This window comes from Hypomesus transpacificus, chromosome 15 (assembly GCF_021917145.1).
Source record: "Hypomesus transpacificus isolate Combined female chromosome 15, fHypTra1, whole genome shotgun sequence".
Taxonomy (NCBI): domain Eukaryota; kingdom Metazoa; phylum Chordata; class Actinopteri; order Osmeriformes; family Osmeridae; genus Hypomesus; species Hypomesus transpacificus.
The window spans coordinates 13422031-13449512 of record NC_061074.1 but is presented as its reverse complement, the minus strand read 5'-3'; the positions used below and the strand labels follow the sequence as shown (position 1 = coordinate 13449512).

The window sequence follows — 27482 nt, the reverse complement described above, 5'->3', positions numbered from 1 at the left end:
CTACGTCTGCCCCCTTATGGACAGGCACATGCAGGGGGGCTCCCTCCCTCCCTACCCCCCCCAGGCCCCCGCTCCTCCAGTGGGGTATGTGTCCAGCACCCTGGTGTCTGACCTGGAGACTGACCTAGCAGACGAGGAGGACGAGGAGGAGGAAGGCTACGAGATGTCCAGGCCGCTGCGTGGAATCGAGCACACGCCAGGTTCTAGCATGGATAACCTGGACAGCTCAGTAACAGGTGAGCCAGCACACATCCTGGTTCCATGTCAGCTTGACTGGTTCTGTATTACTGTTTCAAAGGGTCTTCTAAAATGAAACACTTGAGTGGTACTGTAGCAGAGAACAAACTGTGTCGAATAATCAAATCCCTCAACATAGAAACAAAATCATGTCATTACCGAGGCTTGTTGGGTTGATCCAAATGAGCCACATATCAGTCCACATATCAAATGAAATCTCTAATACTGAATACATTAAATGAAAAGATACGAGCTGTGCAATTATGTTTGTCGCTAGATTCTAATCAAAGAGCTGGAGACAGTGGTTTACCCTGTATGAATTATGAATTCTTAAAATTGCTTCAAATGTAACCAGTATTAAGGCATCATAGCCTTAAAGCCATTGTTGTTGCTGGTGTGCTGTGTGCGTCTGTTATGTGCTAATTTGTGACAGATTGTACTCACCCTTAATACGAGTTTGTTTTAGGGCTTTTGGCCGGCTCTGGATTTATAATTATCATTTCCCAAAAGAAGATAAGGAAGTCCATAAATTTTTAAAGGACAGTGAGGGTGGGGGGCGGGGTGGAGTCGGTGGGCTGGTGATCCTACAGACTGTGATTTCGCTCCTACACACAGCCACACACACCCGTATCTGACAAAGGAGATTTGAAATACATTTCACGTGCTGCATATTCCACCCCAGACTGGAGGCACCATTTCCATTTTTACAACTCTCTGAAAGCTTTTACTGCCGTCTGTCTGTCGTGGGGACATATGAAGGGCATGACTTAGGAGCAGGAGAGCGGGACAAGGGGGGAGATCGGGAGAGACAGACCCTATGTGCAGGATATAGCTGTTCTGTTTAGGGACAGGAAGCAGGGACAAGGCTGTGATGTGGTGGGACCCTCATGATGTCATCTCTCCTTTCCAGCAGTAACAAAAGACTAGTGAAAGGAGAATATATGTCTCCTCTTTCCTGTTATACTGGCTCAGTGTTTAATGAAGGGAAAAAAGGAATAAGGTTAGAGTAGAAAAGCCCAGCCTAGTCCAGTCCAATCCAGCCTAGTCCAGTCCAAACTAGTCCAGCCTAGTCCAGTCCAGTCCAGGCTGTCTGCAGCTCAGAGAAGTGTTTTCTCAGGGATAATGGACCAGTAGCCACCGCTCCTCTGACACATGCTGCTGCAGGTATATTTCGAGGAATATGAAGCAGAGACTGAGCTGTAATCTGTAGCATCTCTCCCCCCTCTGTATCACTCTGAAGACAGCACTATTTCTTCTTATCTCTCCCACAAGTCTCCCTCGCTCCCCAGCGCTCGACAACACAGACACAGTCCTGGCTATGGGAGGAAGAGTGAGGGAGGGGGGGCCTAGAGGTATTATACATGAGAGAGACCCAGATTTATAACAGCCTCCATTTTGAGGCTATGTCAAAGGGGGGGGTGGGGGTAGGGGGGGTTACAGGAGGGGGTTCCGCATGATGTATTTGTCATTGTTTTAATAATATGGAAATAGGTCTGTTTCCCTAATGTTCCACCACAGACCAGTAAATCAAACATTTTCATTCCTGGGCCAGAAAAAGCCAGGCCTCTGCTCTGGGCCCATTACTCACTGGCAGGCCTGTCTGCGCTGCCTGCTGCACGCCTTATTTCATGCACAGATAATACAACATATTTTGCAACAGATAAAGGTAAATCCTGCAGAAGCGCAGGGTGGTAGATGACCATGTCTGACTGGCGGAATTTGATGAAGTGAACACACAGGAACCAAAGGGCTGTGTGTGTGTGTGGTGGGGGTTGTGCTTGTCTTGTAGAGACTGTTCAGGTTTATATACCTGAGGTGAGCTGTACACAGTGATCCGGCCTTGTCAGGGTCATCTTTTGGTTTTCAACCCTGGTTAGGGCAGGGGAGGAACATGCAGGGGAGGAACATACAGGGGAGGAACATACAGGGGAGGAACATACAGGGGAGGAACAAACAGGGGAGGAACATACAGGGGAGGAACATGCAGGGGAGGAACATACAGGGGAGGAACATACAGGGGAGGAACAAACAGGGGGGGAACATACAGGGGAGGAACATACAGGGGAGGAACATGCAGGGGAGGAACATACAGGGGAGGAACATACAGGGGAGGAACATACAGGGGAGGAACAAACAGGGGAGGAACATACAGGGGAGGAACAAACAGGGGAGGAACATACAGGGGAGGAACATACAGGGGAGGAACATACAGGGGAGGAACATGCAGGGGAGGAACATACAGGGGAGGAACATACAGGGGAGGAACATGCAGGGGAGGAACATACAGGGGAGGAACATACAGGGGAGGAACAAACAGGGGAGGAACATACAGGGGAGGAACATACAGGGGAGGAACAAACAGGGGAGGAACATGCAGGGGAGGAACATGCAGGGGAGGAACATACAGGGGAGGAACATACAGGGGAGGAACATACAGGGGAGGAACAAACAGGGGAGGAACATACAGGGGAGGAACAAACAGGGGAGGAACATACAGGGGAGGAACATACAGGGGAGGAACAAACAGGGGAGGAACATGCAGGGGAGGAACATGCAGGGGAGGAACATACAGGGGAGGAACATACAGAGGAGGAACATGCAGGGGAGGAACATGCAGGGGAGGAACATACAGGGGAGGAACAAACAGGGGAGGAACATACAGGGGAGGAACAAACAGGGGAGGAACATACAGGGGAGGAACATACAGGGGAGGAACAAACAGGGGAGGAACATGCAGGGGAGGAACATGCAGGGGAGGAACATACAGGGGAGGAACATACAGGGGAGGAACATGCAGGGGAGGAACATACAGGGGAGGAACAAACAGGGGAGGAACATACAGGGGAGGAACAAACAGGGGAGGAACATACAGGGGAGGAACATACAGGGGAGGAACATGCAGGGGAGGAACATGCAGGGGAGGAACATACAGGGGAGGAACAAACAGGGGAGGAACATACAGGGGAGGAACATACAGGGGAGGAACAAACAGGGGAGGAACATGCAGGGGAGGAACATACAGGGGAGGAACAAACAGGGGAGGAACATACAGGGGAGGAACATACAGGGGAGGAACATACAGGGGAGGAACATGCAGGGGAGGAACATACAGGGGAGGAACATACAGGGGAGGAACATGCAGGGGAGGAACATACAGGGGAGGAACATACAGGGGAGGAACATACAGGGGAGGAACATGCAGGGGAGGAACATGCAGGGGAGGAACATGCAGGGGAGGAACATACAGGGGAGGAACATACAGGGGAGGAACATGCAGGGGAGGAACATACAGGGGAGGAACATACAGGGGAGGAACAAACAGGGGAGGAACATACAGGGGAGGAACATACAGGGGAGGAACATGCAGGGGAGGAACATGCAGGGGAGGAACAAACAGGGGAGGAACATACAGGGGAGGAACATACAGGGGAGGAACATGCAGGGGAGGAACATACAGGGGAGGAACATGCAGGGGAGGAACATACAGGGGAGGAACATACAGGGGAGGAACAAACAGGGGAGGAACATACAGGGGAGGAACATACAGGGGAGGAACATGCAGGGGAGGAACATGCAGGGGAGGAACATGCAGGGGAGGAACATACAGGGGAGGAACATACAGGGGAGGAACATACAGGGGAGGAACATGCAGGGGAGGAACATACAGGGGAGGAACAAACAGGGGAGGAACATACAGGGGAGGAACATACAGGGGAGGAACAAACAGGGGAGGAACATGCAGGGGAGGAACATACAGGGGAGGAACAAACAGGGGAGGAACATACAGGGGAGGAACATACAGGGGAGGAACATACAGGGGAGGAACATGCAGGGGAGGAACATACAGGGGAGGAACATACAGGGGAGGAACATGCAGGGGAGGAACATACAGGGGAGGAACATACAGGGGAGGAACATGCAGGGGAGGAACATGCAGGGGAGGAACATGCAGGGGAGGAACATACAGGGGAGGAACATACAGGGGAGGAACATACAGGGGAGGAACATGCAGGGGAGGAACATACAGGGGAGGAACATACAGGGGAGGAACATACAGGGGAGGAACATGCAGGGGAGGAACATACAGGGGAGGAACATACAGGGGAGGAACATACAGGGGAGGAACATACAGGGGAGGAACATACAGGGGAGGAACATGCAGGGGAGGAACATGCAGGGGAGGAACATACAGGGGAGGAACATACAGGGGAGGAACATGCAGGGGAGGAACATACAGGGGAGGAACATACAGGGGAGGAACATACAGGGGAGGAACATGCAGGGGAGGAACATACAGGGGAGGAACATACAGGGGAGGAACATACAGGGGAGGAACAGGAACAGAGTGGGGGAGGGCCACAGTACGGGAGGAGCAGGGGGGGGGGGGGGGGGGGGGGGGGGAGCAGGGTCACCACATCCCCTGGTGGTCGTGGGAGACGCCCCCTCGTCAGGGGGGCGGGGGGGGGGGGCATCTCTACTTAATGACATGCAGATGAGACTTCTGTCACCATACATCAGCTTTAGTGCTGCAGCCACTGTACCTGCTTGGGCTTCACGGCTCCTCCCCAGCCACACACTGCTTCCAGAAGCTTCTACCTAGTGTGTGCAGCTATGTGTGGGGCCTGGGTTGGTCCTCTGCCACAGTACTGTACCTCCACTCTGTACGTGGGGTAGGTTTCAGAGAAATCACTCACAATGTTAAACTGAAGCCTAGTAGAAGACAATATCGTTGCTGTTGTGGGAAATTGGATGGGGGTAGTTTGGGCTGGTTGCACAAATTCAAGACCAAAGGGAGAAAGTAAGATTGGATTTTTTTTATTTTTCGTCCATTATGTCAAATGTAATGTTCAGCCTGTGGTACAATATCAGCGGAATTGTTCAGACGGAGTGGGAGAGCAGAGTTGGAGAACAGAGTGGCGGTTACAGGAGCGGAGCAGGGGAAAACCTATTCTGAGGACAGAACTGCTGAGCCAGGGGTTCTAAGCGGGCGGGCCTGGGAGTCTTGGTCTCCGGTTGGTTCTGCCTCTGCTTCATTATCTGCTGTATTCTTTCTGAGAGGATTGGACCCAGAGGAATTGGTGTTGTTCCTTTTCTCTTTCTCTTGTGGAGAAAAACTCCAGAGAGAGAGAGAGAGGTTCTGAGAAAACAGCCTGCATGCGTCTACAAAGCAGCAACTGTGGTTTTCAGTCAGTGCTATAAAAGTGGAATGTGCTTTCACTGGTGGTGCAGGTTTATAGAAGTTTTCCATTCATTTATGAGTAATTTGTTGCCATCGTTTGAGAGCGAGTAAAGCTCTTGTGGGATTCTGCCTGGGGTTGTGCTTGACTTCAATAACAACTGTGATGTGTGCAAGGTGATGGGACTCACAGGTGGAAAAACTGTTTCAGGGGGTTTCCTCAAGTCTTAGGCCACACAAACATGAACCAGATCTGTAACATGTTTTTCAGTGAGTGGTCTAGATGAGTGTCTTATCAGTTCAGCTGGTGTGTGTCTGTGGTTCTGTGTGTGTGTGTGTTGGATTTAACTGAGCCTCTCCATTTTTGTCTCTGTGCCAGACCACTGGTATAGCCACTTCTTTGAAACACACACGCACACACAATAACTTCACTAAACTTCTCCCTTCCATTCCCCTCCTCTCACTGTTCCTAGTCACTCCCTCTGCTCTCTCTTTGTCTCTGTCCCTCTCACCCCAGGACCTGTGTGTGTGTGTGTGTGTGTGTGTGTGTGTGTGTGTGTGTGTGTGTGTGTGTGTGTGTGTGTGTGTGTGTGTGTGTGTGTGTGTGTGTGTGTGTGTGTGTGCGTGCGTGTGTGTGTGTGTGCGCGTATGTGTGTGTGTGTTTGTGTGGACATTTGGGTAGGTGCCACTCTAGAGAGGTCTGCCAAGCAGTCCCACAGAAGTAGTCACATGACCCTACTGTAGTCCTGACTGCCAGAGTGGCATATTTGAGTTGGCTGGTTGATACTTTGTATTTTAAGTGCTGGTTTGGCTCTTTATAGGGATACAGTCTGAAAGCAAAAAGAGGTTACATCCTGTAAAATAAAAATGGAAACTGCTTCATTCCTACAAGGCTTTTTCACAAGCTCTCAGTATTTCTGGGAAATCTAAGTATTGATTATCTTGCGTTTGACATGTCCTTCCCATGCAGTGAAATGTGAAAGTGATTGACTGAGCATTCTGCTGCTATGAAACGTTTACTAACCTACAGTAAGACAGAGCTGCAATGTCAGCCCAATGCTCAGCCCAGCCCTGCTTTCATACGTGTTTACCTTCAGACCTCTGATTCAGCACACCTGTCACCTGCTTAGTCTGTCACCTGAGGCGATGGTGGGCACGCCTGCAGCGCTGCTCCACACAGGAGCTCATCTGTACAGTGTGTGTGTGTGTGTGTGTGTGTGTGTGTGGGTGGGTGGGTGGGTGGGTGGGTGGGGCGGTGTGCGTTGCTTGCGTGTGTCCAGTACAGTGTTTTTTTCGATGAAAGAGAGCTGCCTAAGCAGGGTGGTATTGTTTGAGCATGTGACCTGCCAGAAGAGAGTAGCCTCGAAGCGGATTATTTCCCCTCATTATGAGATACACTGCACATTAATCCAGAGAGATGTAGCAAACCACAGTGCAGATGTTCAACATGGCAGGTAGGGGCATGGAGGTTGTCTCTGTTACATCCAGCAATGGTAAACAGCCGGAGGTTGACAAAGAAACTGTAAAAATATTAAGACGTGCACAAACACACACACACCCACCCAGGCGTCTGATGGTGTAGCTGTGCTGGTCTTCAGGCTCCATGGTAAACGGCTGGGGCTCGGCGTCTGAGGAGGAGCGTCAGTTCTCCAGCCGCAGGTCCAGCGTGGCCAGCTCCTCGGACGGCTCCATCTTCGCCCACGCCGGCTTCGCCCAGGCCCTGGTGGCGGCCGCCGACAAGGCGGGCTACCGCCTGGAGGGAACCAGCCTTAGCAAGAGAGGTTGGTCGCTGTGGAACTCTGGATGAGCTGAACCGTCGGAGCGCTGCACGGACTCCTTCTACGCCTGTTCTTTGTGGGCTGGTTGTCTGTTTCTCTGCTGTGTTACTGGCTGATGTTTCTGTTCTGTTACTAGCTGGTGTTTCTGATACATCACTCGCTGGTGTTTCTGATACATCACTATCTGGTGTTTCTGTGACGTTACGAGCTGGTGTTTATGCTACATCACTATCTGGTGTTTCTGCTACATCACTATCTGGTGTTTCTGCTACATCACTACCTGGTGTTTCTGCTCTGTTACTAGCTGGTGTTTCTGCTACATCACTAGCTGGTGTTTCTGCTACGTTACTAGCTGGTGTTTCTGCTACATCACTAGCTGGTGTTTCTGCTACGTTACTAGCTGGTGTTTCTGCTTCATCATTAGCTGGTGTTTCTGCTACGTTACTAGCTGGTGTTTCTCTCAGTGCTTGTGGAAGCCGTGTAGCTCAGATTCTGCATGGAACTCACACACAGCACAAATACAGATATCTCTATATACACACACACGCAACTGTCTCTCTTAAGCGCTTGAACAAGGATATGGGTTGAACCAGCCAAACTGGTGTCCTTTCAAGTTCCTAACAGTGATAACCAATTTGAGTTATTAGTCTATATTAGTTATGACCTTAACATGACTGTTTGGGGTCTCCTTGTGTCTGATTTACTAACGCTCCCGCCCTGAGATCCTGCTCTCACACCCAATAGAAATGTGTGGTTCTTATTCCGACTCAACCAACACCCTAACCCTCTGAGTATCCCAACACTGAACCAGGGCTCTTTTACCCTCCCTCCCTCCTCCTTTCCATTCCTGCAGGTAAAGGCCTGACCCACAGGCCCCCCCCGGGAAGCCCCCTGTCCACAGATGGCAGCACAGTGGGCTCCCACAGCCTGGATCACCAGAGGGCCCCTCGACCCACACGCCGGCCCCGGGCCCAGAACACGGCGCCCCACAGGAGAGATCCCAGCGCAGACGGTGAGCGTGTGTGTGTGTTTGGGGCAGGGGGAGGGGGGTGGGTTCTTGATTATACATGTACAGAGGTTGATATCAATACTATTTACATTAGTTCATTGCTGTTTTTTGTATTGTTATTTCAACAAAATTGCTATTTAATCCCTCCTGCTTTGTTTGTCCCCCCCTCCCCCTCCCAGCAGACCTACCTCCTCCCCCGGAGCCCCCTCCATGCCAGGCCCAGGGCCGCATCCAGGGGGCCCGCAGCGTGGGCAGCATGGGGCCTCCCACAGACAGGATGGCCTCGTCCCTGGAGTGCCAGCCCCTGTCAGGTCCCCTCACTGGGCTGGAGGAGGTGAAGAGCAGCATGGAGCGGCAGACACGCGCCTCTCTGGAGAGACACCACCAAGCCCAGGAGAGGCTGGGCTCCGTGGAGCGATCAGAGGACGGCCGCAGGGGCCAGAGGACAGGTAGGTCACCTGTCACGTAGTCACATGAAGATACCCCATGCTGCCGATCTGAAACACCTTCCGTCTGCAGGGCGATAAGTTCTACTTCGCATCACCAGACACAGATGTAGTCCGGTCATGTCCGTACAGCCAGAGGGCCATAGCCTGGAACCAGGAAACCCTGTGGTGTTGCTGGTTGCAGATCCTGGCTGTTGTAGAGCTTCAGTCGGCCCAGTGTTCTGTCAGCTCCCCTACCGAGAGGAGACTAGCCTCCCATGAACAGATTGCTCTGTCTGACACTTGCTCTGGCTTCCAGAATACCCCCTCGCTGTCTCTCTCTCCCTCTCACACACACACACACGCACAAACACACACACACACACACGTTCTATGCTGTACTTGTGGCCAAGGCTGGCTTCCTCCTCCGCCGCAGCCAAGGCAGCAGGCCCTGTCACACAGATGCACTCTAATCGCCCCAGCTTTCCCCTCTCAGGCAAACAGAGGCCACTCCACACACCATCCGCCCATCTGTGTCTGTGTGGGTCTCTTGACAAGGACCAGCAGAGCTCACCATCCATTGTCCTTGTACCATAGCCTCAGAGACAGACAGTCCGGCAGACAGACTGCTGTTCTTCTGCCCTCTAGCAGGGGGCACCACTGCAGCTTCGTACTCCCTCAGCCGGGCCCGGCTGGTGGGGTATGAGACCCAGGTGTGAGCTCACTCGGTGGCGTGGCCTGGCACTGCCCGTTGGCACAAACACACTGCAGATGTCCGTATGAGGGGGCATCTGCCAGTTTCCTGTCTCACTCTACCACCCCCCCACCCCCACTACCACCACCAAATCCCCCCTCTTGCCCTCCTCTGACCGCGCATGCTCCCTCTTGTCTGCAGGAGAGGAGGTGTGTCTGCCGTACAGCAAGCCCTCCTTCCCCTCCCTGGGGGGCCACGCCTCCTCTGGGACCTCCTCCTCCAGGGGCTCCACGGGGCCACGCAAGGCTGAGGGCCCTCGCCCGCCTCACCAGTGGACCGCCTCGGAACACGCAGACTTCCTGGGGGCCAATGGCCAGGGCCAGTACGCTGGAGAGTTATGTACGTGGATGACGGTAGACACAGAGTTGTGTTGTGTGGTGTAGAGTTACAAAGCATTGATTCGCATACTTTCTTTTCCTCGTTTTTTTTCTTCTTTTCTGCATTTTAACTGACTCTCTCCCTGCCTCCCTTAGAGTGACGTGCCGGAGTGTGAACCAGACACAGCCTAGCCTGTCTTCAGCAGTGGGGGCCCTGAACTCTGCAGAGGGAGGAGCGACGTGGAACATCTGTAATGTGTACAGGCACAGTCACACTGTACATCCTACAACGGTTTTGGTCCTCAAGATAATATTCCCCACCTACCTTACCTTTTTTTCGTCAGAAAAAATACAAGATAACAAAAAAAATAATGTCTATACGAGAAAAAAACGACATTTTCAAAGTAACCGTCCTTGGAAAAAAGGGAATTTTTGTTTCTTGTAAATATCTTCTATTCATTGTTGTTGCATCGCTATGCAAGCCTAGTTCTGTTAAGCTTTGATTTCCTTAAACAGGTCCTGTTGGTTTTATCTGGTCATTTGTATTATATGTGAATTGATAGGCTGTTGTGCCATAAAATAATTGTTTTATAATCCATCATTTGTTAATACCTATCATTGATTAATTAATTATTATCATTATTGTTAATTATTGTTTTTTTGCACTGCAATTTTGATGATAAGCACAAAAAACATAACTCCTGCTGACATGAAGAACCGGTCGAATATGTGAAATGGAGTTTCTGTACTGTATAGTAGAAAGAAGAAAATATATCCTAATGTACAGAGAGATATTTGAGAATAAGGCTCTGGCTCTGGACACCATCAGATAGGTGGTCACGGCCACGCCCAGACGTATTGGTGAAGCAGAGCTGACAGGAGATTGTGAATGTGCACAGATAAGGAAGGATAATGACTACGCTTCACTGCGAAGGATCGTGATAGTGTCTTATCTGATTCCTAAACAACATCTGTTGTCAGAATACTAGTGGAAGGTACAAAGATGAGCATCCAGGCCGGTCAGTTCTGGGGAACTCCCAGGCTGTCCTGCAGCAGAGCAGAGCCAGTCTGATACCTAATCTAACATATTTCTACCAGCATCAAATGGCAACATTTATTATTTAAAAAAATGTTTGATTTGTTTTGACACGTGTAATTGCAAAAGCATTCTTCTCATAGGACTCACCTTATGCCCCTCAGTAAAAGCAGACATAGTCAACACTTGCCAGGCAGGTGTGTGTGCTCCCGTACAGCAGCACTTAGCATATGAGCATCCTCCAATCATCATCCAGCGCTCCTCTGTCACCTCATTCAGACAGGAGAACTTGCTCATGCCCATTCCAGCTTGGAGCTCATATGGCCTGATGCTGATGTCACAGTGATGCTGGTGTCACAGCAGTGCTGGTGTCACAGCGGTGCTGGTGTCACAGTGGTGCTGATGTCACAGCAGCGCTGGTGTCAAATAGTGCTTATTTCGCTGTAGTGCTGATGTCACAGTGGTGCTGATGTCACAGTTGGGCAAGGAAACTGGAAGAGATCCTTTATTAGTTGCCATAGTTTTCTTAATTTTTTGATAGCACTTAGTGCCAGTGTCCCCACATTTATGGTATCACCCTGGAAGACAACACAATGTTGTCCTGTGGTCTCCAGCCAGTCTGAACAGTCCAATCTTAACCAGAGTTGTAGATTGAAGGTGGGGTTATTAGCACACAGAACTCAGTAGTTACAGGAGAGGGAGAGTCCCACGGAGAGTGTTGGCCAATCACGTTGGAGAGTCCTGAGGGCACTGTTAGACTGGGGACAGGAGTCTCACTGCCTCTGTCTCTACACTGTAGAGCAGAACACTTTTATCTGCCTGTCTGACTACTACACACACACACTCACACACACACCTCCCCCTGCCGTGACATTGTTTTCAGCCTCTATGTTTTAATTTATGTTCCCAAACAAGGATCCGTATCAGTTGTTTTAAAAGCCTGGTTTTATTTTCTTTGTATGCCTTCTATGGACTTGAAAACGCTGCTTAACCATATTTTCAATATTACCATTCAACAACCGTTTCTTCGTCTTCATTTCGTGCCGTTAACGTCGATCCATCCAAGAAACGCGGAAACGAAAAGGCTTTGTCAGATGATATGCTGTTGTAACTGTTGTGTTCTCATCATCGGCATTTCTTATCATCACCCTAGTGGCCAGTGTTCTGGAAATGAGGTGCACGAGTATCTCAGGTTATTTTGCATTCTGGTGGTGTTCATGTGTGTGTATATATAAATGTGTATATATCCATATGCATCTCCACTCATTGATTCCATTCCAGTTTCATTGCAAGATTTCCCCCCCCTCTGTATGTTGCTGTCCTAACTCATTTCTTCTTGGCAGTGGGTTATGATTCCCTGTATGACGTGCTGGTCCATCCACACGATGTCAGTAACAGAACATACCAAATGAATATTGATATTTCTAATGTCTAATGCGTTCTAGTGTCTTTTTAATACTCATTGTTTGCTTTTAAACCACAGTGTTGTTGTTTTGTATTTATTAAAATGATAATTAAAAAAAGTATATTGTGAAATATGCATAAAGATTTGTGGAATATAAAATGTCCTTTTATTTTTTTGTAACCTTTTTCTTTTCTTTTTTTACTTGTAACGTTTTGCCGTCTGAGACGAGAAGCAAAAGTCCAGAAGGATCTGGCGCTCGGGGCTGACGGAGGGGACCCGCCTCGCCGCTCGCTCCCTTCAGTTAGCCGAGTCACTCTCCGTCCTGCATGTTCACCACTCTGCTTCCTCTCTCGTGTCCAAACGAAAGAAATGTAACACCAGGGATGTAACCCTTCCTGACTCGCTTGACAACACGACACGTGTCGTTTCAAGAAGGAGGAGTGCTGGTTTGGCTTTCCTTCTCTTCTGTTCCTTTTTCTCAATATTGTTGATTCTTTGTAGCCTATCTGTGTGTTGCCTTTTTGCTATAAAAGAGGATTAAAAAAAATAAAAAGATCAAGTTGTTGGGTGAAGTCTTTCTGTACAGTTTGGGGCAGTGAGAATGCCTCTGTCATTTCTATGTTCTCTTTTCGTTCTGTAAACAACCCTGTATTCACATGCATGTCCTTGTCCAAGAAGAAGAAAAAAGGAGCAAAAGAACACAGTTTTACAAGTCTCATTCCTCATATCCTGTAAGATAAACTCAACTTCTTTTCTTTCCTTGTACCTGGATCACTATCAACAAATAAAATATTTTTGAAAAACTAAAATGGATTCAAATGTCCTTGTTTGACGAAGCAAGAAGGTTTTGTGAAAATGTACACTGTCAAGTGTCAATGGTTTCTCCAGGTATCGATCCTAAGTGTCGTGAAAATAATTTGTTTCCGCTTTTTGTCAGTGACATTTTATGCATGCTTTCATCTGTGCTTTTTTTCAAGCCAATCCAGTTCTGTTGCTTGTAGAAGAGCAACATCAAACAAGAAGCCAAATCCCTCCAATCTCAGAGCATGCGTCCTCACTTTGAAGAACTCTTAAGAACTTAGGAGAGAGAAATGTTGCCCAGGTACTCGACTGGATGTTCTTTGAAGACCGGGGATATGACTGCATGCTCAGCCAATATAACTCTGGCAAACAGATGAATAAAAGTGGTTTGCCTAAGGAGAAATTAGCAGGCTGAAGTATTATCAGAGCTTCTTCAACTACAAGCCGCACAAGAGTTCTCCATGTTAGATTGTTTGCGTTTGACAGTATCTAAAGGGTATTTAATTAATTTCTTATATTCGAGAAGCAACTTTCCTCTTTCCTTTGTATTGTAGTTGACATGATAAGGAAAAATCAGTCTACGCATGAGAGTACAGCATTAAGGAATTCTCCTTAATAAAAAATAAAATTAAAAAAACATTCTCCACTCTATCCAGAAATAATGACAGCATTAACTAATGTTATTAGATCAGTCTCTTGCTCAGTCTCTCCCTCAGTCTCTCATTAGCTGGCTCTCTCTTTTTCTCATCACCTCTCTCCACTTCCCTGGAGCCATGAGTGTTAATGACCGGCCAACCTGCCAGCTCAGCACCTTTCTCCTCTGTCCTCCGTCTCTTGTGTCTCTCTGTTTGGATGTGTTCTTCCCCCTCTCACAGCCTCATTTTCCTCCAACATTACTTAAGCACACAGGCCTCACAGAGGTGCCATCTATGTGTGGCTGTGTAATTGTTACACTTGAGATGCTGTTGGCTGGTGGAGGGATTAGGGAAACACAGCAGTTATCCAGGCCTCTGGAAATAAGCTGCACTCAGCAGATACGTATGCACACTGCAGTGAGATCAAAGCACCGATTGGTGTGCGCGTGTGTGTCTGCATGTTCCGTAGCAGGGATAAGTGAACTGTGTGTGTGAGTGCAAGGGGAAGGGTTCTACTAGTGTGTGTGTGTGTATGTGTGTGTGTTAATTAAAGGAAGCATCCATTGCTGATGCTGGTGTGTTTCTCCTCTAGTCTGTCCTCTTTGTCTCTGGCCTGGTGACAGAGAGAGAGGGCAGCAGTACCAATGCAACACCATTCATCACACATGTCACCCAGCCTGGGCCAGCTGCCTGGGACAGGCAGGGGAAATTAGCAATGCAGTGTTTCACACACACAACCAGGCGCACACACACTCTCTCTCTCTCCTCTCCCTCAACCCCCTTTTCTGTCTCTCAAATTCTCTCCCTTCACCAGTCCCACTGTTTGATGGACGAACATAAGTTGAGTGAGTCTAACAGTGGCACCTCGGTTCCGTCCATACAATACAGTATGGCCTCGTTGATTGACGGAGGGACAGATCTGTGCTCTAACCACCAGCCACACCACCTCCTGTTCCATAACCTCAGTTTGGCAGGAGGCTCCGGCCCGGAGCCGTCGTGCCATGATGACGTTGGTGCTGAGTGTGCTCTGGGAGGATCAATGCTGCTTAATGACAGGCTGCGGGGAAGCTAATGGCTAGGCTAGGAAGGGTAATGCTGCTACCATGTGTTGCCAGAGCGTAAGCCTTAAGATGATCCCTACACACAACTGATATCCTGCGCAGGATTCGTCTGTAAGCACGTCTTACAAGTGTTCGCGCTGCTACACGTCTTTAATCAACAAGCACTGCAGTCTAACTTGGACATCTCTCCCATTCTTTCCCATTCTCTCTCTACCTATCTTTCTCTCTCTTTCTGTCTGTTTGGATCCCTTCGGTATTAAGGCCAATGGGGGACTTTTTTAACATCTTTATTGACATTTGGTATTTCATGGACAACTAGCAGAGGACATCCTAAAGGCCATGTGCAATAATTGGACAAAGTCTGTGTCACCTCTCCAGGGTAGCTGACACCAATTAAGCCCTTACGATATATGTCTACCACATACAAATCGGCATTAGTCTGTTAATGGCAGAAACTGTTTTTACCTTTGGGTCTAATCAGATCAACATTTAGTCATTTCTTCGTTTAGACCTTATCGTAAATCTTTCTCATTCCCCCCCCCCCTCCCTCCAGTCAGTAGAGGTTATATCTAGCTTGTAGGAGACAGTGCCAGTTGCCATAGAGTCTGTCAGTGGTGCTTCATGCCAGCTGAGAGACTAGTTTGTTATCCTCCCCTAAACCCAGCAGCCCCACACCCCCCTTCCCCTCCCCCCCTCCGAGGTCCACCCTACTGTGCCACACACACCAAACTGGTTGCTAGGACACACACCACCATAACTATTGTTGCATGGACAGACAGACGGACAGATAGATTCAGCCTATCCCCTCTCTCTGTGCTGTTCAGCTGCATTGTCTCTCTGTGTTGCCAACCTTCTGCAGAGATGGCTTGTTCTACAGCTCGTCTCCTTCACCATTCAGCCCACTCCACAGAGCACTCCGCAAACACATCTATTCTGTTTGAGGACGAGGGTTTGGAGGTGGGTGATAGGAGGGGGGCTCCATTCTCCTTGTGTGCTTTACTAACGCAGCTATTCAGAAAGCCAGAGAGCAAGGATGTTCCCTGAAAGAGAAACATTTGATTGAAAGAATCCTGCTGGCAGAAATCAACAGTGTTATTGTTAGGTTCCTGAATACGGCGAGCCAGGGAAAAACAAAACTTTTCAAAACAAACCTTGAACATAGTTGATCAAACAGAAAGCGGCGCCAGTGTGTGTTTGAGGTGTGTGTTTGTGTGTGTGTGTGTGTGTTTCCCTGTTCACTTGATTGTGCAACACTTGATGCACAACTACCCCTCCTACATAACCCCTCGCACCCCCCCCATGTCGTCCTCCCCCAGCCTCTGGCCATCCAGAGGGACATGCTGATGAACATCTCTTAATCAAGCTGTAATTGTTCAGCATGATCCTGAATGACCCCGTTAATAGGCGTAGCCCTGATTAACGATGTGTGTTAACTAACACAGTGGGAAGCTGGCGCCCAAATCCTCCACCACTCCTTAATTAAAAAAACGGTACAGTATCTAACCCTACATATACAGCCCAAGGTATGAAAAACCTGTGGACACTAGGACCACCTGTCCTTAGTCTGTTGATGGCCTCCTTGTTTGATTATGGCTGGATGTATCATCCTGTCATAGTGGCTCCTCTTTAGTCTCTCCAAGGCCAGCTGTGTGTTGCCTGTGGTATCGTGGCATAATGAATGACACAACACACATGCAGATTAGGTGAATTATGGGCGTGAACAAGCACCAGCACCTAAAGTGTTGTGGAGTCTGTAGCACGATATTGCAAGTACATGTAGATGTGGACTGCACGGGCTGCAAGTGCTGAGTATACTCAGTGTGGCATATTTTCAGCTCCTCAGTTTTAGCTTTATTCTCATGAGAGAGACGTGAGGTTGAGCCATTCTGGCAGCAGAAAGGTGTTTTTCATATCAGTATTTCATACCACATTCTAATGCTTATGCTTAATTTAAAATTCACGTATTGTGTAATCCAACGTTATATTAAAATTAACTATTTATCAAGATAGAAGACAAAGTGGTAAGCCTGACAATAATTCCTCACATACTATTATGTTCACGTTTATATTTGAGATCTCTTTACAGATTGCTGGCTTCAGGAACAATTAGCTGTGCTCCTCCAGTGATCAAGCTAATCTTTATATTGCTCCTGTATGTCACTCATCTTAGCTGACAAAGCATTGTTGTAGTATGTAAGCTTTGCCAGCTCTCCTGTAGACTGTAGCTTTCTCTTCACTTCCCAAGTCCTTATCTTCTCGTTAGTTTGGACACAGAGTACACCAGATGGTGCAGACACTCTTTATTACCAAGTCGTCTGCTTTCTGCTTTAGAAAGCAGACAACAGTTTCAGGACACGCCCATCCAAGCCATTGTTAAAAGTCACAAAGTAAACAGTGCTACATAAATGAATACAGATCGTTGTTGGACTGTGTTTGCTAAAGTGGCACAGCTCTTCCCGCTGGGTTCTTTGGACCACAGCAGGACCGCACATCCATCAGGCCCTCAGTCGAGGGGCTTTCCTCTCCTGGCACAAGGACTGGTTTATCCACACAGCATAACTGCAGGCAGGCTCAGCTCTCTGCATGCTTGTCCTTATGCAGTTTGTCAGAAGATATGTATCACTTTGGATCTATGCCTGCACACAGTATTTGTCCTCCATATGGTCCATGTACTGTACTGTATATGTTAAAAAAGAAATCGGTATTGAAGAAGCATTACAGGAAGCCTGATAATTTGCAGTGTAACATCAGTGTAACAACAGTTTAATAACAACATAACAACGATGTAATAACAACATAACAACAACATAACAACAAAATAACATAATAACAGTGTAACAACTATGTAATTACAACATAATAACAAGTAAAAGCACAGATACTCATGTTTAAAAAGACTAGTAAAAGTTAAAGTACTGACTATACTTTTTACACATGTTATTTCTGACATATACAGTTCTGGGAAAATGTGTCAAAACATTTGACTGGTACTGTACTTCAGTCAAAAGTAGCCATTACTACTACCTGTTTTAGTAGTGTGACTCTGGTAACTGGACCTCACATTATATTAATACATTAATACAAAAAGACACTACAGACACTATAGAAAAATCTAACAGTAACAAAGTATTAGTACTTGGTTACTTCCCATCTCTGTTTGCACCCATATCCCATTAAAATATATAGACGTGCTACAAACGACTGATGCTTATACTCACGCACAGCTCTCACGCACATACACACACACACACACGTCCTCACATACACACACACACACACGTCCTCACATACACACACACACACACGTCCTCACATACACACACACACACACGTCCTCACATACACACACACACACACACACGTCCTCACATACACACACACACACACGTCCTCACATACACACACACACACACGTCCTCACATACACACACACACACACGTCCTCACATACACACACACACACACGTCCTCACATGCACACACACACTTATATGTTTGTGTTGAAGAGGGTGGATTCCTGCCTGCCTGGCTGAGTGACTGACTGACTGACTGACTGACTGACTGGCTGACTGGCTGACTGACTGGAGCATCAGCAGGTGTAGACATTCTTCCTGCCTGGGATCTGAAACAACAAAGCAGCCGTGAGCAAATGTCACCGACACATCATCCCTGACGCCACAGCCAGAATGAATAATGACTTTGACTCCAGTCAAAAAAAGGGCTCTAACCCCATCCTTTCCCTCCAGCCCCCTGTAGAATGAAAAGCCCTGCATCACAAATGGTGATAAGAAGGTGACATTGAGGGGGGGGGCTGCTACACGCCAAGATCCTTGGAAATCAAGCTCCTTTTTTTCCCCCTTATTATTTATGGTTGTGAGATGTTGAGGGAGATGAAATGATTCACCTCTAAAGACCAGCCTGTGATGTGTCCCTCTTCACAGGGGTGGGAGGGGGGCCGGGAATCCAACCTGAGGAGGTGTGTGTGTGTGTGTGTGTGGGGCGGCTTTGAGCGAAGTGCGGTCATGTCACACGGAAGCAAGGCTTTAGAGACGCATCATTGTCACCATTATGGTTCATAATTTGAGTGACACCTCTGTGCGCGACTCCAAGGCTTGTGTTTGAGGGTTGGTGGGGGTTATTAGAAAACGAGTCCCTCAATGATGCGTGTCACTGAAGCAGCAAATTAACATGAGAAGATGGCAGCACTGGCAGATAGGGATAGATTGAGCGATGAAGGGAGAGATGGAGATACTGCAGCAGAGGGAGCAGAGAGAGATCTACAGGACGCCATTTGTTATTTTGGTCTCTTTGTCTGTTTTGAGAAAGCAATTTTGTTGTTGCTGCATCTGCACCTTTGCTTGCGTTGGTTCTGTGCTGAGCCATGATTAGGGGGAGGAATTCAAACCCAGCTCTCTTGTATGATGAGATCTTTACTCTCGGCTGTTTCTTCTTCTACTGAGGGCTATTTTTACTTCCTGTTGATCACATTAGTGTTATGGGATCTGACAGTGCCCTGGCAAACTCCACTGGAGGCTCCATGGACCGACTGAGCGCTCCACCACTCTGACCACCCTCCCTACACAGTATCTACCCTGTCCATCCTGTCTTCCCTTCGCTCCCATCCTCCCATTCTCTTCCTCTCACTCCGCCTCCTCCTCATCCCTTTGTCTCCCTCTCTCCCGTGTCTGACAGCAGACAAGGTCTGATACATGCACACTGCCTTCACCTTTTTTTCTCCCGCCCACTAATTTATGCTGTCAGGGGCCTCTCTTGTATGTGTGAGTCCTCTGTGCGCCTCAGCCAGCGCTTCCCCGGGTGTTGACATGCTCCTCCATGTTCAGCGCCAGCCACACTGCAGCAGGTAATTGATGGGGGCTTACCGCTACAGGCACCCAGGAGCGGGTGTGGGAGGGGCCTGACCTCTTCAGAGTGACACAGACTCACCAATGAGGAGAGGGAGATACACAGTGGAAGAAAAACCAAGGGAATGTGTCCACCATCTTGCTGCCCTTCATCCCCACATGTCGATCTCCATGTGCAGGCCCTCTTCCTCCCTCCCCGCCTTACTCTTTTACCTCAGAGGGCTGTATGGGATTCCTTAGCCTTGTGTTCGATTTCATGTTGTCCCGCCACTATCCTCCTGGTCCTCAAAGTGGAAACCCACTCTGTCACACACACACACACACACACACACACACACACACACACACACACACACACACACACACACACACACACACCCTCAACCCCCTATGGCAAGGCACACAGTGGGGCTATTCAGTATCCATCGAGACAGTCTGCTTGTCTAGGCCTCCGGTGAGGTGATAATGCCTCACTTATCAGCTGGGGGCTGGGGGGGCTGGGGGGCCGTGGTGGGAGCCACACTCGCCAGTCTCCGCCTGCCCCAGATCGCAGGGTCACACTGGTGTTAGTCTGTGTGACCCAGCAAGTCCCCCTGCTCAGGATCTCATTACAACACACTGATACAGTGAGTTTGTTTGTAATCGGGTTGTTAGTGAGTGTCACAGTCACACACGGTGTTTGGCTGAATATGCTGTTGAGACAGGAAACTCATGTGTGACCCTGCAACTCAGTAAAATGTCAGCATGACATCTTTATTTGTTGTGATGGGGTCAGCAGCTCATTTCAGGGCAGTCTAATCTGTGTTTTTATTGGAACCGCTTCGAAACAGTTGAGTGATACAAACCGTTAGGATTTTATTTTCTTAATATATTTTAATTGTAATTTTAAGGAGCTGCAGCTAGCGGATGTTTACACTTGTCTCCCCTCCCCTTCATCGCCTGCTGATAATATTGATCATGCCACCAAATACAGATTAAAACTAAAGTAAAAAGCCTGGTTTGAAAACGTAAGAAGTAAAAAGCATGATATTTCGGTAAAACTTTTAAGGAGTGAAAGTAAAAAGTGGTCAGAAAAATAAATAGTGAAGTACTGATACCACAAAAATTTACAAAATACTGTACTTATGCATATACTGTGTGACTTCCCATCTGTGCATCAGTGTAACAACAATGTAATAACAACATCATAACAGTGTAAAAACAGTGCAGAGATGGAAAAGTATATGCATCCTTCACTCAAGTAGAAGTACAGATACTCATGTTTAAAAAGACTAGTTAAAAAAAGTATTAATACATTAATACAAAAAGGCACTATAGACACGCAGTGCATTCGCCAGGAATCCTTAGGCCTGTTGACATCGCTAGCTAACTCCCTGTCTCATCCATAACTTAACCATTCTTCTTGTAGCCTTCTGCCTTGCTCCATAGTAGCCTCTTAGAATATCTTACGTTTGTTGTGCGAGATAACCAGGAAATGAAAAAAGGCACTCAATGACAATAAATAATATTGATCATGCCACCAAATTCAGATTTAAACGAAAGTGTGTCTTCCTCTCCCCCTCCTCTCCCCTCCATCGACAGCTACGTTGCCGGCATGTCGTTCATCCTCCTGGGTTGGAACACTGAACCTGCTGGGCGTGTAAACGTTACACGTACGTAATAAAGGGCTTGGAAATGTGCAGCTACTGTGTTGTTCAAATCGCTTAGCAAATATTGCCTCAGAGGAATAACAAAAAATCACATCTCAGTAAGATCCAATTTGTGTTACCAATTCCTTTCACGGTCCACCTCCCTATATAATACAGAGAGGCCAGATAATCCACGATGTCTGGGCACGTCAAAGCCTAATTACAAACATAAATTGGAAAAAGCGCTTCTTGTGACAATTTCGTTTTTTAATAGTGATTTGTTCCCCCTCTTAACAAAATATTTACACTTTTTTTTGTGCTGCTGGCATGCCTCCAAGTAAAGATCTCCCGTATAATTACCTTATGACGCAGAGTGTTATTAGTGTCTAATCCTGCCACTACCCAGGTGATCACATCAATGCTTTTTAAGGGATACAATTAAATAAAAGGGAACTATAATTAATTCAAACTGTAATAATTAACAGCAATTATATTGGGGTGTGGAAAAAATATCTGAAACACTGTACACTTTGCAAGTACCGCAAGTGGGATTTTAACCAGACCATTGTATTACATTTTATTATGTAGAGTTTGTGTGTACTTGCGTGTTTTTCTGCAGTGTGTCTCCAGGGTAAAGCTTGGCTTGCCAGGAGGTCAGCACCAATCAGAGTAGAGAGGAGGAGGGACCCAGAAGGCCGAGTAGGACACTAATGTGTGTGAACTGGGAGTCACAACCAATGGAGGCCTTGCATCAGAGTACTGCATTTGACTGGGGCAGGGAGACGTCTTATGAAGAATGAAGAAAGCTCTCACAAAAAACATCCTAATCAAATGTTGGTTGGTTCACTCTGCCCAGGGAAAAACAATATACAACTCATCACAATAAGTCATGTACTACAAAAAGTTCAGATACCAATCTTGACTACACTGCACCATACATAACAGTGACATTGGCTGGCACTGGCATTTGACATAAGAGGCACTTTATAATTAGGTGAGAAATGCTGCGCTCACATAAAAAGTATTTTGTGTGTGAGACATATTTCCATACAGCTGTCAGAATGGGTCTCCGGTTTCATTCTTCAAAAGTGCTCACCTTCTACCCTGTATCTGTGTTTGTGGGCATGTTAGAGGAGTGACACATGCGCACACACTCACAAACACAAAATAAAATGGTGCTACTATTTAGCAACGGGTGCATTTTTCTTTTGTGACATGATCCTGCAACCTGAGAGATTAATTTCCATGAATCAGAAATGGTGGTACTGGGACTAAGATGACCCTGATGACTCTGATAACCCCAGTTCAACTAAGGTTCCAGAGCTGACCCCAGATGAAGACCCTGGGAGCCTTGATGGAGACGAGAGCACACTCTGCTCCTGGAGCCTGCAGGATCCAGCGAGCCACACTCTGCTCCTGGAGCCTGCTGGATCCAGCGAGCCACACTCTGCTCCTGGAGCCTGCACGATCCAGCGAGCCACACTCTGCTCCTGGAGCCTGCAGGATCCAGCGAGCCACACTCTGCTCCTGGAGTCTGCAGGATCCAGCGAGCCACATTCTGCTTCTGTAGCCTGCAGGATCCAGCGAGCCACACTCTGCTCCTGGAGTCTGCAGGATCCAGCGAGCCACACTCTACTCCTGGAGCCTGCAGGATCCAGCGAGCCACACTCTGCTCCTGGAGCCTGCAGGATCCAACGAGCCACACTCTGCTCCTGGAGCCTGCAGGATCCAACGAGCTACACTCTGCTCCTGGAGCCTGCAGGATCCAGCGGAGAAACACTCTGACTCACAGGAGATAGATGCTCCCTGCCACTGTCTAAATTGGCTGTCAAAAACACGCCGCTAGGATAAAGGTGAGTGCTCTGAAATTAGCAGGGAGGGGGTGATACAGAGTTGGGGAGGGAGGGGTCAGTGAAGCTAGTGGCCGGCCTCAGGCAGGAGGAAATAAGGAGTGGACTGCAGGGTAAGCATCGTCCCAGAGCTGGAGGGGAAGAGAGGATTGATGTCTGGGCTGCTAGGGGAGGAAGACCACAGAGATGGAGGAACAAATGAAGATGAACACACCGCTTACAGCTGAGGAAAAGTGAGAGGAGGAGGTAGGGAGGCAGATGGAGGGAGGGAGAGAGAGAGAGAGAGAGAGAGAGAGAGAGAGGGAGAGAAAAATGACATACTTTTCTTCGACCTTATTTACATAAACAATAAAGCGATTGTTTTTGTTTTGCCAATGTAAAGCTTGTATTAGTTACAACACAGGTCAGACAACATTATTCATTTCCAGCGTGGGAGAAGTGATTTGAGTGAGGCGTGCAGAGCGTTTTCAGATGGGGGGGAAGCGCGGGGGGGAGGGGGGGGGGGGGGGCGGAGCGAGCAGCTGTCTCCCCAGGATGGATGAGGGGAGGAAATGAGATGGACACAGGTCAGGCTAACAGCCCCCGCCACAAGGACACCAGACACACAGCCATACAAACACACATCTGCAAAAGAAATACGCCTGATAACCCTCAGTCACACACTATACAACAACATGTATGCTTGCTGTGGTGGGCTACGTTTGTTTTTGGAGTCTGTAACATACAGTACAGCTGAACCTGTCTAAATAACAGTGGAAAATGAATGTGGTTTATCCTAACAGTGCTTGGGGGCAGGAAGTTATCACATGGTAGCAGGAAGTCTAAGGTTATTGGCCAGGGTCACAAAGAAAACGGGTTCATTGACATGGTTCGGTAACAACCTTTTGTCGCTCTGGGCTGGCAGGACACAATACACCTCTACACAGAGAAATGATTAGCTTGATGCTCGTCTTTCCACTCACCCAGGGTTCACCCGACCCCAGGACTGGAGCGCAGCTTCCAAAGAGACCTCCTCTCCCTCCAGCCCCTTCCATGCTGATCCCAGGTCAGTGCAGCTCAGTGGAATGCATTCGCTTAGGACCAAATGCAGGTAATTGTCTAATGTCTCACATTGGAATAAACACGGGGGTATCGAGAAGCACAGCCCACAGTGATGCATTAATTATTGTTGACGTTTAGCTACAGTTGATAGCGCTTTGTGGGTCTGCCCCCCCCCCCCCCCCCCCCTCCCCACCCCCCGAGTAAAACTGGATGACAAAAGAGGTAATTTCCTCATTCTCTCAAGCTGGTGTGTAATTGTGTGTGGTGCAGGGAGAGTGGGAATGGGGAGGGGTGGGGAGGGGTGGGGAGGGGTGGGGAGGGGTGGGGAGGGGTGGGAGGGGTGGGGAGGGGTGGGGAGGGGTGGGGAGGGGTGGGAGGGGTGGGGAGGGGTGGGGAGGGGGCGGATCCTCCGTTGTCACCCTCTCCCTCCTTGCATCATCTGACAAAGACTTTCATTCAGCCTAATTATACAGATGGATTGAAATATACAGCAAGACAGGAAATCACTCCAATTATGCAGAGTTGATTACAACTTGGGAGTTTTTGCCACGGTAGGATGGAATAACAGTAGGATGGAATCATGGTTGGATGGAGTTCCATTTTCCTACTGCTCCAGTTCAAACCTGGACCGAGGATCTGATTCCGAAATGCAACCTTAAAAATTGAAACAACCCGAAGCAAAGCTCTCCCTCCACAAAATGATCTCCTTGATCGATGTCCTTGATATGAACCATCAATGACGGGTGAGACCAAAACATGGAGAAAACATCCCCAGATCTCAGACAGGTGGGCTTCCTTGCGCTCGCGTACGTTGCACGTCTTTCTTATGAAGATGGATCCATGGGATTCATCTCCTGACACAAACCCACCAGAGCCCTCTCCTCTCCCTCCCTGTGCCGCTGTCCTCAGTCTTCTCTTGGAGCTGAAGGCTGCTCTCTGTAGACTACTCTGTGGGTGGAAGAGAACCAAGATGGAGAAAGAGGCGAGATGACAGAGAGCTGAGAGAGTCCGGGAGTTAAACAGAGAGGGACAGGGGCAGAGAAGAAGAAAGATGGAGGAGTAGGAGAGGGGGAAAGAAGGAGAAAAAGAGAGAGATCACAAATGGGGAGGAACCGAGTGAAAAGGGCAAGACATTTGTCACCCTCTTCTGCAGGAGCAAGAGGGAGGGAGAACAATATCATTAATCTCCTGACATTTCAATATTGTATTAACCTTTCTAGTGGAAATCTCAGAACTCATTAGTCTTTTTTGAGGGGGGGGGGAAATTATAATCGATAGAACAAGCACTGAACACGGTCTGGAGATGCACTCCGGTCCAATAAGGCACATCTTTAAGCCATTCATATGGTGTTGTCCTGTCCCAAGCAATTATCAGTATCCTTCACATTACTGTCATTGTCTGGAGCTCACAGACACATCAAAGTAGAGGATAAATGAAGAAAAAAACGTTCCTACAACTCTGAAGTAGGTCACAATTAGAAAGGGCCAAATGGATGTGCTGTAAAAACATGTAGAGCTAAAATGACACTAGGAATAACAACGGAAGCCATCTTCTCTGCAGGAGAGAATATCCAGCCAAAAACCTAAACAGAACATTAACAGCCAGCCAGCCTGGCTTCCTTCTCAACCAGCCAATCAGCCATCTAGCCAGGCAGACTGTTCCTTCCCTAAACCTCGACCACCTCTGCTGCCACCTCACCCCTGTCTCAGGGCCCATCCATCAATGCCTACGGAGAACGCACTGTTCAAACAGCCGCCGCTCCCCGGACGAGTTGACTAAGAAAACAGCCTCATTTAGGGCTATTATGATCCCACGCTGAGCACCCGGCCCTTAACGACCTTTGTCTCTCCTTGTGTTGCATTGCTGTGATTGCCGTGTCAGGGTTTCTCCAGGCATGTTTGACAATATTACAGAAACACACCCTTTTCAAAGGCTTGATTGTGTGTTTTCATTGGACATTCTTGTCCTTGAGGAGGAGTATGTTGGGGTCAAGGGTCATTTCGTTCCGGCAGCTGAATCTTTTATCGACATCCTTACACTGTGCTTCTGCACAGACTGAAGCACACAACTGAATGGGATTTTTATTCAAAGGATGAACCCCAATGATGTCCTTCTCTCTATACACAAAGCAACGATAACAGTTATGGAAAAGTCTGCTTAACAAAAGGACAGCACAACCTTCGGACCTCTGACCTGTAAAGGCCATGCCCTCTCAACAGCGAATCTGAGAGATTCTTCCACGCGATGCCCAGGCGGAGCAGAGGAGGCAGTTTTACAACATAATCAATGAGTGTAATAAGAATATAGATGGAGACTGTGTCCATGACTCATAAGGTTTAGAGGTAGCAAGGATGACGTCAGCCTGGGAAACTGGGGCGTTGCAGATAAATAGCTAAAGGAGGATTCTGCGGAACGCGCCAGTCCAGTCCAGGCCCGGCTATATTCCACTGGGTTAATTGTGCGGACCTGGTAGGCACTAAATAAGGATGGTTAGAATGACTGGCTAAGTGACAAATGGATGTGCAAATCACCTGGATTACTTCACAGTTATTAAAATAAGTCAGGGCTGGCTCTCTACCAGATACTCCCCTCCCATATACAGATGAAGCAGGCTGCTGACAGCCATCTTGTTAAAGCACTGCTCCAAGCACACTTTCAGAAATGAACTCAACATTTTTCAAGAGGCTGAATCCATAAAAAAAACTTGTTGAAAGGACAGCTTTGTGGACGGACTAATACTCAATGAGTTTTGATTGATTAGCTCGAAGAGCCAAAGGCTGGCTTGCAGCTGTGTTTTGATGGTGGAAGGGAGGCTTTAGCTGTCTAAACAGTGTTCACCTGAGATGGATTCCTTGCTGGCATCCTGGTGGTGATGGGATGGCCACAGCAGCAGGAGGATGAGTCAGACAGCGTACAGCTGTTCGCTTAATTACTCTCTGGATCGGGAAGGAGGTTAATGAACCAGTGCAGATACGAAAACAGAGCAGTTGTCTGAATTTACACAAAGAAAATGAGGTTGCCATCCATGGAAAATAGCTGGGAGCAACAAAGAGTCAACTTTCATGTGAAACGAATGTTCGAAGTGAAGGAAAGAGGAGACTGTCTGGCTCCCATGTCAGTCACAGTGTAGATGAATGGGTTTGGTGAGTCCCATCCACCTGCTGTTTGATAAAGGAAGCTTCAGGTACCGAATACAGACCCACCGCATGTGTCCCAAACCTGCCTCCTCTCCATAGCCTGCTGAATATTCATGACAGGGGGGTAGGGAGACTAACCTGGACTGGCTGCATATCTGCCTAATGTCCTTAATCACCTGCATCTCATTGTAAGGCGGGGACACACCTTGGCTCGTTAGGGTGATGGATGGAGGCAGAGGGGCTGCTCCAGATTTGTTCTCGTTTAGCAAGGTGCTCATTAGACAACACCTGGGGGAGGGGAGGAGGAGGGGCGTGCGGCTAAGCCTGGG

The 27482-nt window shown here is 48.2% G+C and overlaps 1 protein-coding gene across 1 annotated transcript in view; it reads left to right on the top strand.

Annotated features, from left to right (window-relative positions):
- Positions 1-12910, top strand: part of robo2 (roundabout, axon guidance receptor, homolog 2 (Drosophila)) — a 69545-nt gene extending 56635 nt beyond the window's left edge. Inside the window, exons 25-30 of the mRNA XM_047036059.1 lie at positions 25-236; positions 7012-7194; positions 8045-8203; positions 8383-8649; positions 9521-9718; positions 9853-12910. Coding sequence (XP_046892015.1) covers positions 25-236; positions 7012-7194; positions 8045-8203; positions 8383-8649; positions 9521-9718; positions 9853-9854 — 1021 coding nt within the window. The 3' untranslated portion in view covers positions 9855-12910. The remainder of the gene's footprint in view (positions 1-24; positions 237-7011; positions 7195-8044; positions 8204-8382; positions 8650-9520; positions 9719-9852) is intronic.
- The last annotated feature ends 14572 nt before the right edge of the window (positions 12911-27482 follow it).